We start from the raw sequence: 11,879 nt of genomic DNA, 5'->3' as shown, positions 1-11,879 counted from the left end.
AACTTTTTCAATTCAATTGTAAAATAAATATTTTACAAATAATTGCAGGCCATCATCCCCGCCACCCTTGCAGGAAGAATATTTCGAAAAAGTTTCTATTTTATACGCAGTTTTTTTTTTAATGGCCACACAATTTGCTGCGTTTAGCAGTTGCCTTGCACAAAAAGAAATTAATGGTTCAATTAAATAATATTTGGGGTAAATTTGGGAAGGAAATAAGGTTTTTTTTTAAGTATTCCTGGGCCAAAAATAGGAAAAAATTAATATAGAACGATGTTATATATAAATAATAATGTAAAAATAAGATTGATATGTAATTAGGGAAGTGTTTTTTTTAATATTATTATAATCGTATGATAATCTTGGAATTATGAGACAAAAAAGAATTCCATCTCGCTTGCTCTCACCTAAAATTAGCAAAGTTTCGAACCTTGGTTTCGAAATTTAATTGTAAAAAAATGAGACAAGTTTGTGTTATTATTATTTATAAGTGGTTTTTGATATTTTAAATTTTTAACTAAATTTAAATAAATACAAAAAGCTTTAGCTTACATTTTCTATAATTTTCCTAGTCTTCTCTATCTGCGCAATTTAACACCTAATTTTTTCTTTGTGTATCAATTCCGGAAAAGGGACATTCCCTCCTCACTCTCTCTCTCTACTAAAAAAATACAAAAAAAAAAAGATGAACCGCAGCTGCTGCACAATTAAAATGCATGACTATTGTCAAGGCAAATTGCTTGGGTGGAGAATCCGGGATTGCTGTGACAATGGCAGAACAATTGAGTCAGAATGGGACGGAAGTTGGGGACGACCATGAAACTGGTAGTGGAACTGCTGCAAATGGCCCGAATGTGATTGAGCCGCCCTATATGTTTATGCAAACTTTTTGGGTGGCTTTAAGTTATCCACTCACCACAAAAACTTTGGCATAAGCAGCAGCTGCGACTCCAAATTTCATTGTTATTTTAGGCAGTTCAAGCTGTCAAAAAAGTTTACTTGGAAGTGGACAAAACGAACTGGCAATCGGATCAAACAAAATTTAAACCAAACAAAAGTAGCATATGCAGTCGAAAAAAAGGAAAGGAAAAACACCTTGAGGGAGTTGAAAAAGTTGTAAGATGTATGCCAAGAAATTCGATTTGTTTTACTTTCAGAATAACGAAAGGCAAACAGCTATATGTAAATTATAAGTAAGAAATTAAAGTGTTTTAAATTACAAACATTTCAAGTTTTCTAATATTTAAATATATACAACATTTCTCTTCCAATAAACCGATTTTTTATAAGAAAAATAAATTCTCTATACCCTTTTTCCGGCTTAAAAAACCTATAAATCCTTCCACTCGTTATACTTTTCCATTAAAATGCAATTCACAAAAAGCATGGCCAAGTAACACATCAACTTTTCTAGTACTTAGTGTTGTCCCTCAAGCAGAAGTCAACAATTTGCATAACCACTTGCCAGAATGGGTCACAACGGCAGCTAAAATGCCACAAAATTATACATTAAATTGCGTTGCGAAACTCGGCAACATCCGATGGCCAAACAATGGCCCCAAACAGTTGCCAGTGCGATGCACCTGAGCAAGGCCAACAGGACAACACCCCCCGCACACACCCAACACACCCCCCAAGAGCAGGACTCTTTGACCAAGTCCGGCTGGCTTGGTTAGCCAAGCCAACCAGCCACTTCCTGCTTTCCAGTTTAAGCTGCACGCACAGAGCAATATCCATATGCATATGCGGACCGGCGAGTACCCGACATGATTTTCATAAAATTCACCTGCTAGAGGTGCGACAGCGATAAGGAAAACATAATTAAATAAGTTTAGTTTTTCCTAAAAGCTAAAATTTGGGTTTATAGGGGAAATTTAAAGATTTATAAATTTTCTTTTCAAATTCAATGAAGTATTTTTATTTGAATTTTCCAAGATCACCTCACGAACTCATCCCTAATCCCTGCCAGCTTTTAATGGAGTTTGCATACATTGCAGCAGCGCAGTCCTGGAAAGCGTTGCGAGATGGCTGCCTGCCGGGTCTGGCAGACACAAATAAGGTTTTTGGGTTAAACTGCAAGTTTTTGTTGACATTTAAATTTGCATAGCAACATTTTGGTTGTAGCCAGCCGGCCGGAGCCGGGGGTCTGTTCTGTCCTGTCATATTTGATGTTTTCGCAACCAAAAGCGGAAGGGCGCTGCCAACTGTCAAGCGGCAAGCACACACACACACACGAGACACACACACATATGTGCGGGTGTCCGGTGAGTGTGTTTTAAATGGTTTTAAAATTGTTTTAATTAAGGCCGTGTTGCGCATTGTATGGTTGCTGGCAGAGAAGCAGCCAGCTTTTTCCACTCAGCCGTGTGGCTCATTCAATATTCAGCATATTTTTAAGTGCTTGGGCGCGGAAAAATTCCCTGATCCTAAGAGTATGCAACGCGGGAGGAGGACGAACAGAAAAAAAATGGCGTTACGCCAAAAGTTGCCGCTGGCGCTGGCCAACGCTTAGTGAAATGGCCGAAAATGCCTTTCCATGCTGCACTTTTTCCATTCCTTGGCTTCGACCCCATCAACATAAACAGCTGTTTCCGCTAAGTGTACCTGGACACTCGAGGAACGAGGCAAAATGACAATGCTCCCATTGTGTGGCGCACGGAAATGGACATGCACAAGTGGACGACAGCGGAGAATATTGGGGAAAAACTGGACTGGGATAAACAGCTGGCTCAGTTGGTGGGCAACGTCGTCAAGGAAACGGCAATGGGCGATGGCGATGGCATCGTTCGGTGGCCTGATGGAATTTCCCAACGACGTCTTCGCCTTCTGCCCGGCCAAAGTGGCGGTGTCAAGTGTCACCAAAGAAGAGCAAGATAACGCCAGGATTGGGTAAGTAGCTTACAGGACTTTCAGCGCCGCACTTGCAAGTAATGTTGTACTTATCGTGTCCAATGTTTGAAATTGAAGCCTCCCTTCTAGATAATGCTTAGAAGGGGGGAGAAATTGAGGCAGTTCTTTATGGGAAAAGAAGAATATTAATGATAATAATAATAAAAAGTTGCACATATGTAAATGGTAGAAATAGTATCTTTATAATACTATTTTGAAATGTAAAATGTACTCCTGTTGAATTTTTATAGATTTTTTAATTATTGTTCTTAATAAAACCATAAATTCTGTGACCTTAAACCAATCAAACAAAATTACCTCACATTTTTAAACTATAAATTACGTAGCTCCTATAAATTAAGGATGCCAAAACGTGGAGAGAACTATTAAGATAAGATACATAATATAAATCTGCGAATATATTGAATATATTGGACCAATTTACAAAACAATATTTATCGATTTTTAACAATTTGATAAATACTAATTTATGCTCTTTTCTTTATGAAATGGAGCTTTATATTTTTGTTGATATTAAATTATTAATTATCATATCATATACACTCGATATACAATCAGAATTTAGAGTATATTAATTTATTACACAATCAATTGATATTTTTCTCTGTGCATAAATACCTATCACACGTGCATGGACACTTAAGTATGTCTGACGGGAAATGCACATGCCACAAAATGCAGATCGATCTGATCACAACAAGTCCAAACAATCCGAGTGTTTATTTATAATTTACACCTCGGCGGCATCGGCATTAGCATCAAGAGCAGCAACAAGTTGCCCCAGTTCCGTGCCTCAAAAACGGAGGCCCTTAGACCTTGCCTGGCGTCGTCTAATTTTATAAATCGAAAATGAAAACAACAGAGAATGAGAGAGAATATCGGAATATCACAACAGTTGCCATATCTCGAGCGCAGTTCCCAAGCATCAACAAAAAATCAACAAAGAAATATTAACCAAAATAAATCCGAAACGCGATGAGGAGGAAGAAGCACATGAGAACGCACACGGTCTTTGGCAACTGCGAGAACCTAACAATTTCGAACATGAGAACGGGAAAACAGTCTTTCAGTTTTCAGTTTAGTTTTTCGAAAATAGCCAGCAGAGCGATTTGAAAATCTGTGAAGGAACACACTACTATCTCTATTCGGGAGACAGTCGCTGGCCAAACGCGACGCAACTGCGAATGCAGGCGGACGATCTCGGTCGGTCGGTGTCCAACTATATAAAAATAAACCGAAACCGAAAGCAAGAAGAAGCCATCCGAGCAGGCTGTGCCAAAAAATTTCAAAATTAGAGTACATATAGTGATGTGCGGTCGTTTTGCATTGTAAATAATTTGTTAAGCCAGTGACGGGCTACAAGAAATAAGAGAAAAATAATAAAAAAAAAAAAATATTACAAATATTAACCAAAACATGTCTGCATTGAGTGTGGGACGTAAGGGCAGCGGCCAGCTGGAGGTTATGCAAAAGGCTGGCTGGAAGATCGATGAGAATGAGAAAGGTAATGGGTCGGAAATTCTTGTGTCAAATTAAAGTCATAATCTGAATTTTGTCTCCTAAAAAATATATATATGAATGTGTTTAGCCTGCTATATTGATGTGGATGAAGATGATGATGATACGGACGTTGGATTGGATGATTCCAAGCGTGTCTACTCCAAATGGTGCTACCTGCCCGACCTGATACTTGAGGAAATCTTCACTTACCTTAGTCCCAAAGAGAGATACTACGCAGGATTGGTGAGTATTATTATGAAAAGGTTTAAAGAAAATGATTATTAATTCAAATATAGATTGAAGGCAGTTTACTCTCCTCATTGTAGTTGTTTAATTTTATATAGAAGTCAGAAATCGTGATAAAATGAAAACTGAACCTGTAAATAACAATAACAAAATTGATCTGCTTGTTAACCGAGTTATAATGAATGACAAAAAGGTTGTTATTTTTGTAAATGTGTCATTGTTTTGATTTTATGATGTAAACAAATGTTGTAAAATAATTCCAAGCAGTCTAATTTAAAGTACAGTATGTTCTCTTAAATGATTAAAACCAATTTCAATAAATGTATGAGAATTAAGAAGTATCTCTGAAACAATTTTTATTTAGTCTAAATTAATATTAAGTATAATACAATGTCAATATCATTATATTCCTCTTCGATTCCTGTATTAATACATCATTTTAATTATACTTTGACTTGATTATTGTTAGATTATGATAGATGTAACCTATTTTTTATTATTACTAACCTTGAGTTCTCAACTTCCTCATATTCTTCCAGGTTTGCCGGCAATGGTATCGCGCCTTTTACTTGCCCACGGTTTGGAACAACTTTGTGGTGGATGATCGCACCCTTACCCGACCGAAGTACAACTACTACTCCGGCTGGCAGTACTGCTTGGATCACATGCGTACCCAGAACTGTCTGGCGAGGATTGGAAAATATTTGAGGGGAATTGAGTTTCGGCCCTGGCACAGCTTCAACAATATTTATCAGTTTATGACCCTATTATCATGGAGCATGGACAAGGTAATAATAGTTTTCAAAATTATAATTAATTAGTTATACTAAACTTTAAAAACTTTATTATGTTTAGGGCACAGAACAGAATGCCTCACCGGAACTAGTGGGCATGGGTCGTCGTATCCGCTCGCTGGTCTACCACTTTCCTTGCAACATGTCGCAGCCAAACGATCCCGAAGGTATCAAGCTCTTTGGCACTGGAGGCCAACTGCTCAAAGGTCTAAAGGAGCTGCTCCTTCGGCTCACAGATCTGCACACTCTAAAACTTGTGGACTTTGTGCTGGAACGCTTTGAGGCCAATCACTTGCTCGACGAGGTCGTCTGCAGCTGCTGCACCAAGATGAGAGTCTTGAACCTCGTAAATGTAACCACCACGCACTGTCCCATCATGCATGTGGGTTTGTTCCTAAATTTGCAGGTGAAAAAATTAATTTACCCTTCCTATCTCCTGTGCTCTATAAAGTTTTTTATTCCAGGTGCTCACCATTTCCCCCCAGAACATAGATGATGACGTCCTGTCCCTGCTGGCGGACACCAAGCTGCGTCATTTGTATTTGCTGCAAAACTGCTATACTCCAAGCCACCTGACCATAAGTGCCTGCGGGGTAAAAGCCTGGCGCAGTCTGAAAAAGACGAATCCACGCATGCGCGTCCACCTGCGGCTAGAGAATCTGGCGGATGGCGAGGTGGTGCTGCAGCCCGAGGCACCTGTCCACAGTATCACGTACTGGGCCCCGCAGGCCCGGATACGGGCCGACCTGCTTGTGCGAATGGTGGACCACTACCGCAACACCCTGGCCGTCTATGGCCATGAGCTTCTGCCGCGCTTCTCCAGCCCCAAGCCGTTTCACAACCGCGTTGACAGCCTGATGCTGCTCCTGTGCCGGCAGTGCTTTAATCTGGACACACTGGTAAGTGGCTGATGACGAATTTTTGGGTAATTCCTGCCACTTAACAACTTAACTTAACACCTTTACTTCTCCCCGCAGATAATCCGCGAGAAAGTCTCCACCTCGACGCTCTTGCTGATCGCCCGAACTGCCAAGAATCTGCAGCATCTTTACGTGCGACGCTTTGCTGTGATTCTACGGTGCGATTGGCCCAGGCATCCGGAGTGGAGCGATGAATTCTATGCATGGTTGAAGCGGAATTCCCGATCCTACGAGGCTGTGGAGCGAGAGATCTCACAGATTCTAAAGGAAAGGTGGCGGCTGCTCAGCGATCGGGATTTTAAGCAGCTGACTGTGAATGTGAAATCGGGAATCTAGAAATTGAAATTTCTATATATAGTACTCCCTTCCTTGTGGGACTTGTGATAAAAGGTGTAGAGCTTTAACGAATTAACCAAAGTTTACAGTACGAAATAAAGCAAATTGTTTTCGATATTTTAACTAATTGACACTTAAGGCTGGTAAAATTTATTTACCTTTTGCCTTTGTTTGTCCACCTTGGTTGGGAATTACCAACAATTCAGACCAGAGAATGGTTTAAAAGGCAATGCAGCCCAAGCAGATGCATCAGTTCGTTTGGAATCTTAACAGAAACATGCAGGCTTTTATCGTCATCTTAGGACTTATCTTCCTCATCGCTGGGGTACTGGGATTACCTCATCACGATCTGCACTACGATACCCACTATGATACCCACTACGATCCCCACCATGGTCATCACTACGATCTGCATTATATTCCGCATCATGATGTCCACTGGGATCTTCACCATCATCATCATTAAAGCCTGAAATATATATTTTAAAATATATATTTTGAAGATCATTGTAAAACTTGATTTTTTGATACATTAAACAATAATTTAATAAAGCAAATATCGTGAACAATTGCCAATTTGCATTGGAGGGGGAAAAACATCTCCCCAAATAATTCGCACCTTCTCAAGCCGCTGGAGAAATTTACTTGATTTTGTTTGTTCACGTTGAGGATTGAAATTCCCAAAGATAACGTAAGCCAGAGACCGACTTAAAAGCCATTGGCAGCCTCTTGAATGCTTCAGTTTGTTGAGAGATCTTGGCCAGAAACATGAAAGCTGTAATCGCGCTAATCGGACTGTTTTTGCTCGGCGTTCTTGGCTCAGCAGAGTCAACACCCATTGTTGTGGGATTGCCTCTACCGCTGCCCATCGGTGTGGGATTCGGAGTGCCACCGCCACCGCCGCCATACGAGTACTATCCCAACTATCATCATCATCACCATCATCATAATCCCTATGATTATGGCTATGGGTATGGACACTATGGATACTGAAGACCCCGAGTTGTGCGAATTAAAATATAAAGTTACGATTTTGAAAGTATTGTTTTGAAAGGCATCAATAAAATAATATTTATTACAAGTTTTATAAAAGATGAACCCATTTTTTAATCACTTTAAATTAGGCTATTTAAATAATAAACAAAACACAAGTATTTAAAGATATTAGGTATGATTTTTACACAACACATTTTCTATATTTATACACGAGTTTTCTCGAAAGCTTGGCTTGGACATGTATCCCAACCTAAAGGAGCTTCCCCTTGACCATTTTATGGCAACTTACTGCCATAAAGCTTCGTACAATGCAGCTGGGAAAAGCTTTCCCTTTTGCATTTTGGCTTTCAGCGACGACGACCTTGAATGCAACAGCGGGAAAAGCGAATCAATGCAGGCAGGAAAATTCAATGTCAGTGCCAAAGCTCGGGCGGCATTTGGCCCGCCACCGAAATCAGTTGCATACTTTCGGGCCGACGACACATTACGTATACGCAACGATGGGTGGTGAGCGTTATTAAGGCGATAAATAGGTAGGAATAGAAGAATCTCAGTGGCGCTCGCGAGAAATTGCGAAAGAATTGCGACGGTGGACAGAGACAAATTTAGACGAGTCCCATTGAACTGAAAGCAGAGGAAAGCAGAGATTCTCCGATTCTCTGTTGGCCAGAGCAAACTGTTGCTATTGCTGCTGCTGGGGCTGCCACTGGGCCTGAGCCACTGGGTGGCTGTGGTGGCGCTGGTGGCGGTGGCAGTGTTTCTCTGGCGGGTGGCGGTGCCGAGCGATGATCATGACCGCGTAAAGACGCATATAAATATAATTAAATCAACAAAATATAAGCAGACCAACGGCGACGCCGCCAAACAACAGCAAACAGCAGCAGCAGCAGCAGCAACAACAGCAGCAGTGAGGGGATTGTGTAACTGTAACGGCACCGAAATGAACAAGACCATCCTGCACTGGAGCTATCTGAACTTCAAGGATGTGCCCATGGATCTATTCCTGTACGAGGATCTCGAGGAGGTCTACCTCAAGGAGAACTTTATCTCGGTGATACCCAAATGGTTGTTAAACATCACCACCCTCAAGTTTATACACCTGGCGGGCAACAATCTCAGCGAGCTACCCACGGACATCTATATGCTGGAGAATCTGGAGTTCCTGGACGTCTCCAATAACGAACTGAAGGAGCTGCCCCCCACATTGGGTCTCTTGCTGAGCCTCCAGCAGCTAAACGTGGCGGGCAACCAGCTTACCGAACTACCAGTGGGTGAGTGGGACTGCCACTGACTATAAGCCCCAATGCATTCGCTTGTTCCCCCTCCCAGAACTGAGCAGCTTGCGCAATTTGGAGCATCTGAATATTGCCAAGAACCAATTTCGCCGCCTGCCGCTGCAATTGAGCGAATGCGTCCGCCTCAACGAACTGAACGTGAGCGACAACGAGGCACTGGTTCACATCCCCGAGCGCATCTCCAATCTGCCAATGCTGCAGTCCCTCGCCGCCGATCGTGAGTAAACACAGAGATCGTGATGCAGTCGGAGAAATTCGCATATTTTGTTGGTTCGCTTGCAGGTTGCTCTCTCATCTATCTGCCGGCCGCCCTCTCCAAGTTCATGAACCATGTGCGCATCTTCCACAATACAGCCATCAACTATATACCCATGGTTTATGAGAGGTTCTATCAGAATTTCTACGACAATCGCCAGAGGATCACTCCCATGTAAGGCTATGATTCGGTGATAAGTAGGATTCTTTAGATTACCATTGGGTATATCTGAGTCCTATCTAAGTCTTAAAAATTAGATTATAGTCTTAACCCTTTCCGAAAAGATACCCCTAAAATGATTATTATAACAACTCCTCCCTTTCCTAGAGCCGTTCGTCGCAAGGGTCTGTTTTGGATACGCGAATTGGAGACGAACTCCCGCCTGGTTCTGCCGGTTGGCACCCGCACAGTATTTCCGGTTCCGTCCACGGAGAACCGGGTCACGCTCTACGACGACTGTCTGCATGCCCTCCAATCGCTGAATCGCTCCACGCCCGTCTACGAGAACACAGCGCTTCATCGTCTGCTCCCGGAACCCTATATGAGCTGTCACCTAAACAACGGCGCCATCGCTCGCTGCACGACTACCACCTGCTCGAGGTGTCTGTACACCTCGTACTACTTCATGGTCGTGAAGAGGTGGGTCCCTGTCCCGGTTACGTTAGTCATGTGGTCATTGTTTTGATGCGTCCGAAACCGGTTAGCTTTATAATTAGGGCGACCTATCACAACCGCAAGAAGTACGGTGAAAGTTGACTAAGAAGAATATAGAAAAGATATTAGCTTTATAGTTTTTTAAAACTTATTTAAAAATCATTAACAGTATCTTTAAATTATCCTTAGGCGCGGCAGCACTTCCAAGCAGCTCTTCACCTGCAACTTCTGCACCAATCGCTGCGCCATCCTTTGGTTGTCAAGTAATGAAAAGAAATACTACCAGTTACCCTGGCGAGTCTCTGACGATGATGACGACGATGATGTCCCCAACTCTGGCGACAAGTAGAGACTAATGGAAACCGTCAGATTTCCCCGTTGTATATAGTCATATGTACATGTAGAATTATTTAATTATTATCTTTAATTACCATTAATTACTTTTGTACATGTTATTTAAATGCTATTGATGAACTACTGACAACCGGTGCCATTCGTCCAAAGAGAAAGCTCCCGAGACCTGTAACGTAACGTAATGACCTAAAGATAACTCTGTGTGGGTCCACGCTCATGGAGATGCACGTAGTCGTCCAGGACGCAATGATTTGCCTGGGGATAGGCCCTTCGGCAGTCAACGCCATGACGACCCATCCGATAGGCATCCAAGTAGCGTCTGTCCAGCGTGTGATGAGGTCTAGGAAAGAATCAATGTCAACTTCCGTTTGAACCAAGGAGGCAAAGAGATCTCACCTCAAAAGTCTGTGCAGTAACTGTGCATAGAGCCCACTGTGCTCGTCCACCTGCCCATTTTCACAAATCAAACGCTCCAGACAAGCTGGTCCATTCTGACCCAACTGATTCATGTAGCCCTCGGCAAACCGAAAGAGCAGGAGCTGCGGCTCATCCACCAGGAGACGAGCTGGCACCGAAGAAGGCGGAGCTGGCTGGCTGGCAACAGGTCCCTTGAGGTCCCGGGAACTGCCCCAGAGCTTCCACCAGTAGATGGGCGTTTGTGGCTCATTGAATTGATAGTGGAAGTTCATCAGCCAGACCAGCTGGCGCCAGGCCTTCTTCTCCATGAACGGGACCGGAAAAGTGCAACCAGAGACAAACTATTGCAACACAAATTAATGTAATGATTACAATATATGTATGTTAATGATCAATAAATATATATTTGATGTCTGACCTTGAGAACGCCTCCGTTCTGGTAGATTAGGAAGCGCTTCTGCCGCCTGTGATGTCGCCAGGCTGTTAGATTGGCCTCCAGTGCACCCACATCCTCCAGAGTCAGGAGGAACAGTACGATCTTGGCCCTAAAGGGAGATTAACTGGTCAGTTGGACCTTACACAATTATCACTTTACGGTTCAACACTCACAACAGGTTCATTTCGCCGCTTCTAGTGCTGTCCGCTCGAGCTCTTGACAACGTTTACCGCTTTGATTCTAGCAGACCAAGTGCCGGGGCAGTGTTTTAGTATAGTTTGAGTGGGAATTCTTCAGAGAGAGAGAGAGATGAGAAAGCACGTGCTTCGATGGGTTTCCTACTTTTGCCTGACGGACTAATTAGCAAACAAAACGTCTGCATCGACGAAGGCCTATTGACAGAGATGGCCATGACTCTAGAAAGTCACTGGACCACGACACCAATTCAATCACTGATTGAAATTAGATGCTTTCAGGTTCAAATACAACGCGAAGCTTTGACGTGAGTCAGGCACAGGTGGGACTGGCACTTAAGGGACAGGCGTGAATAGGAAATAATAAAATCTTTAAAGTAACGTTCATGTTCAAGTTACAATTAGCTTGGGCTATTCTTTAGGTAATTCAATTAACGTTATTCTTCAGTTAAAAAACATCACAAAATATTTTTTGGGTACTTCTTTTCTTATAAAGGTTATTGACCTTGCTTTAAAATGTTTAAGCCTTTAATTACCAACAATTTCTTGTTTAAAAACCCCAGAAATTTAA

At 42.2% G+C, this 11,879-nt stretch overlaps 3 protein-coding genes across 3 annotated transcripts; 2 read left to right on the top strand and 1 right to left on the bottom strand.

Moving 5' to 3' along the window:
• The first annotated feature begins 4,059 nt into the window (after positions 1-4,059).
• Positions 4,060-6,829, top strand: LOC108084018 (F-box only protein 39). Its single transcript, XM_017180034.3, has 6 exons — positions 4,060-4,414; positions 4,499-4,653; positions 5,196-5,444; positions 5,512-5,856; positions 5,915-6,349; positions 6,428-6,829. Exons 1-6 carry the CDS (start codon positions 4,327-4,329, stop codon positions 6,704-6,706), a joined length of 1,551 nt encoding a protein of 516 aa, XP_017035523.1. The 5' UTR covers positions 4,060-4,326; the 3' UTR covers positions 6,707-6,829.
• A 1,352-nt stretch (positions 6,830-8,181) lies between these two features.
• Positions 8,182-10,426, top strand: LOC108084029 (leucine-rich repeat-containing protein 28). Its single transcript, XM_017180046.3, has 5 exons — positions 8,182-8,973; positions 9,032-9,214; positions 9,280-9,427; positions 9,581-9,892; positions 10,097-10,426. Exons 1-5 carry the CDS (start codon positions 8,643-8,645, stop codon positions 10,254-10,256), a joined length of 1,134 nt encoding a protein of 377 aa, XP_017035535.1. The 5' UTR covers positions 8,182-8,642; the 3' UTR covers positions 10,257-10,426.
• Positions 10,427-10,433: 7 nt separating this feature from the next.
• On the bottom strand, positions 10,434-11,418 carry LOC108084037 (uncharacterized). The gene is made up of 4 exons (XM_017180057.3): positions 11,288-11,418; positions 11,097-11,223; positions 10,658-11,019; positions 10,434-10,601 (listed from the first exon to the last, which is right to left on the bottom strand). Exons 1-4 carry the CDS (start codon positions 11,296-11,298, stop codon positions 10,448-10,450), a joined length of 654 nt encoding a protein of 217 aa, XP_017035546.1. The 5' UTR covers positions 11,299-11,418; the 3' UTR covers positions 10,434-10,447.
• Between the last annotated feature and the right edge of the window lie 461 nt (positions 11,419-11,879).

This window comes from Drosophila kikkawai, chromosome 2R (assembly GCF_030179895.1).
Source record: "Drosophila kikkawai strain 14028-0561.14 chromosome 2R, DkikHiC1v2, whole genome shotgun sequence".
NCBI classification, from domain to species: domain Eukaryota; kingdom Metazoa; phylum Arthropoda; class Insecta; order Diptera; family Drosophilidae; genus Drosophila; species Drosophila kikkawai.
This window is presented reverse-complemented; position numbering and strand designations above follow the sequence as displayed.

Coding starts and splice junctions, on each gene's coding strand:
- LOC108084018 (XM_017180034.3), top strand. CDS start 4,327: ATGTCTGCATTGAGTGTGGGACGTAAGGGCAGCGGCCAGCTGGAGGTT. Junction 4,654..5,195: donor AGAGATACTACGCAGGATTG/GTGAGTATTATT, acceptor ATATTCTTCCAG/GTTTGCCGGCAATGGTATCG. Junction 5,445..5,511: donor TATCATGGAGCATGGACAAG/GTAATAATAGTT, acceptor TATTATGTTTAG/GGCACAGAACAGAATGCCTC.
- LOC108084029 (XM_017180046.3), top strand. CDS start 8,643: ATGAACAAGACCATCCTGCACTGGAGCTATCTGAACTTCAAGGATGTG. Junction 8,974..9,031: donor GCTTACCGAACTACCAGTGG/GTGAGTGGGACT, acceptor TCCCCCTCCCAG/AACTGAGCAGCTTGCGCAAT. Junction 9,215..9,279: donor GCAGTCCCTCGCCGCCGATC/GTGAGTAAACAC, acceptor GTTCGCTTGCAG/GTTGCTCTCTCATCTATCTG.
- LOC108084037 (XM_017180057.3), bottom strand. Junction 11,020..11,096: donor AGAACGGAGGCGTTCTCAAG/GTCAGACATCAA, acceptor GTGTTGCAATAG/TTTGTCTCTGGTTGCACTTT. Junction 10,602..10,657: donor TTACTGCACAGACTTTTGAG/GTGAGATCTCTT, acceptor ATTCTTTCCTAG/ACCTCATCACACGCTGGACA.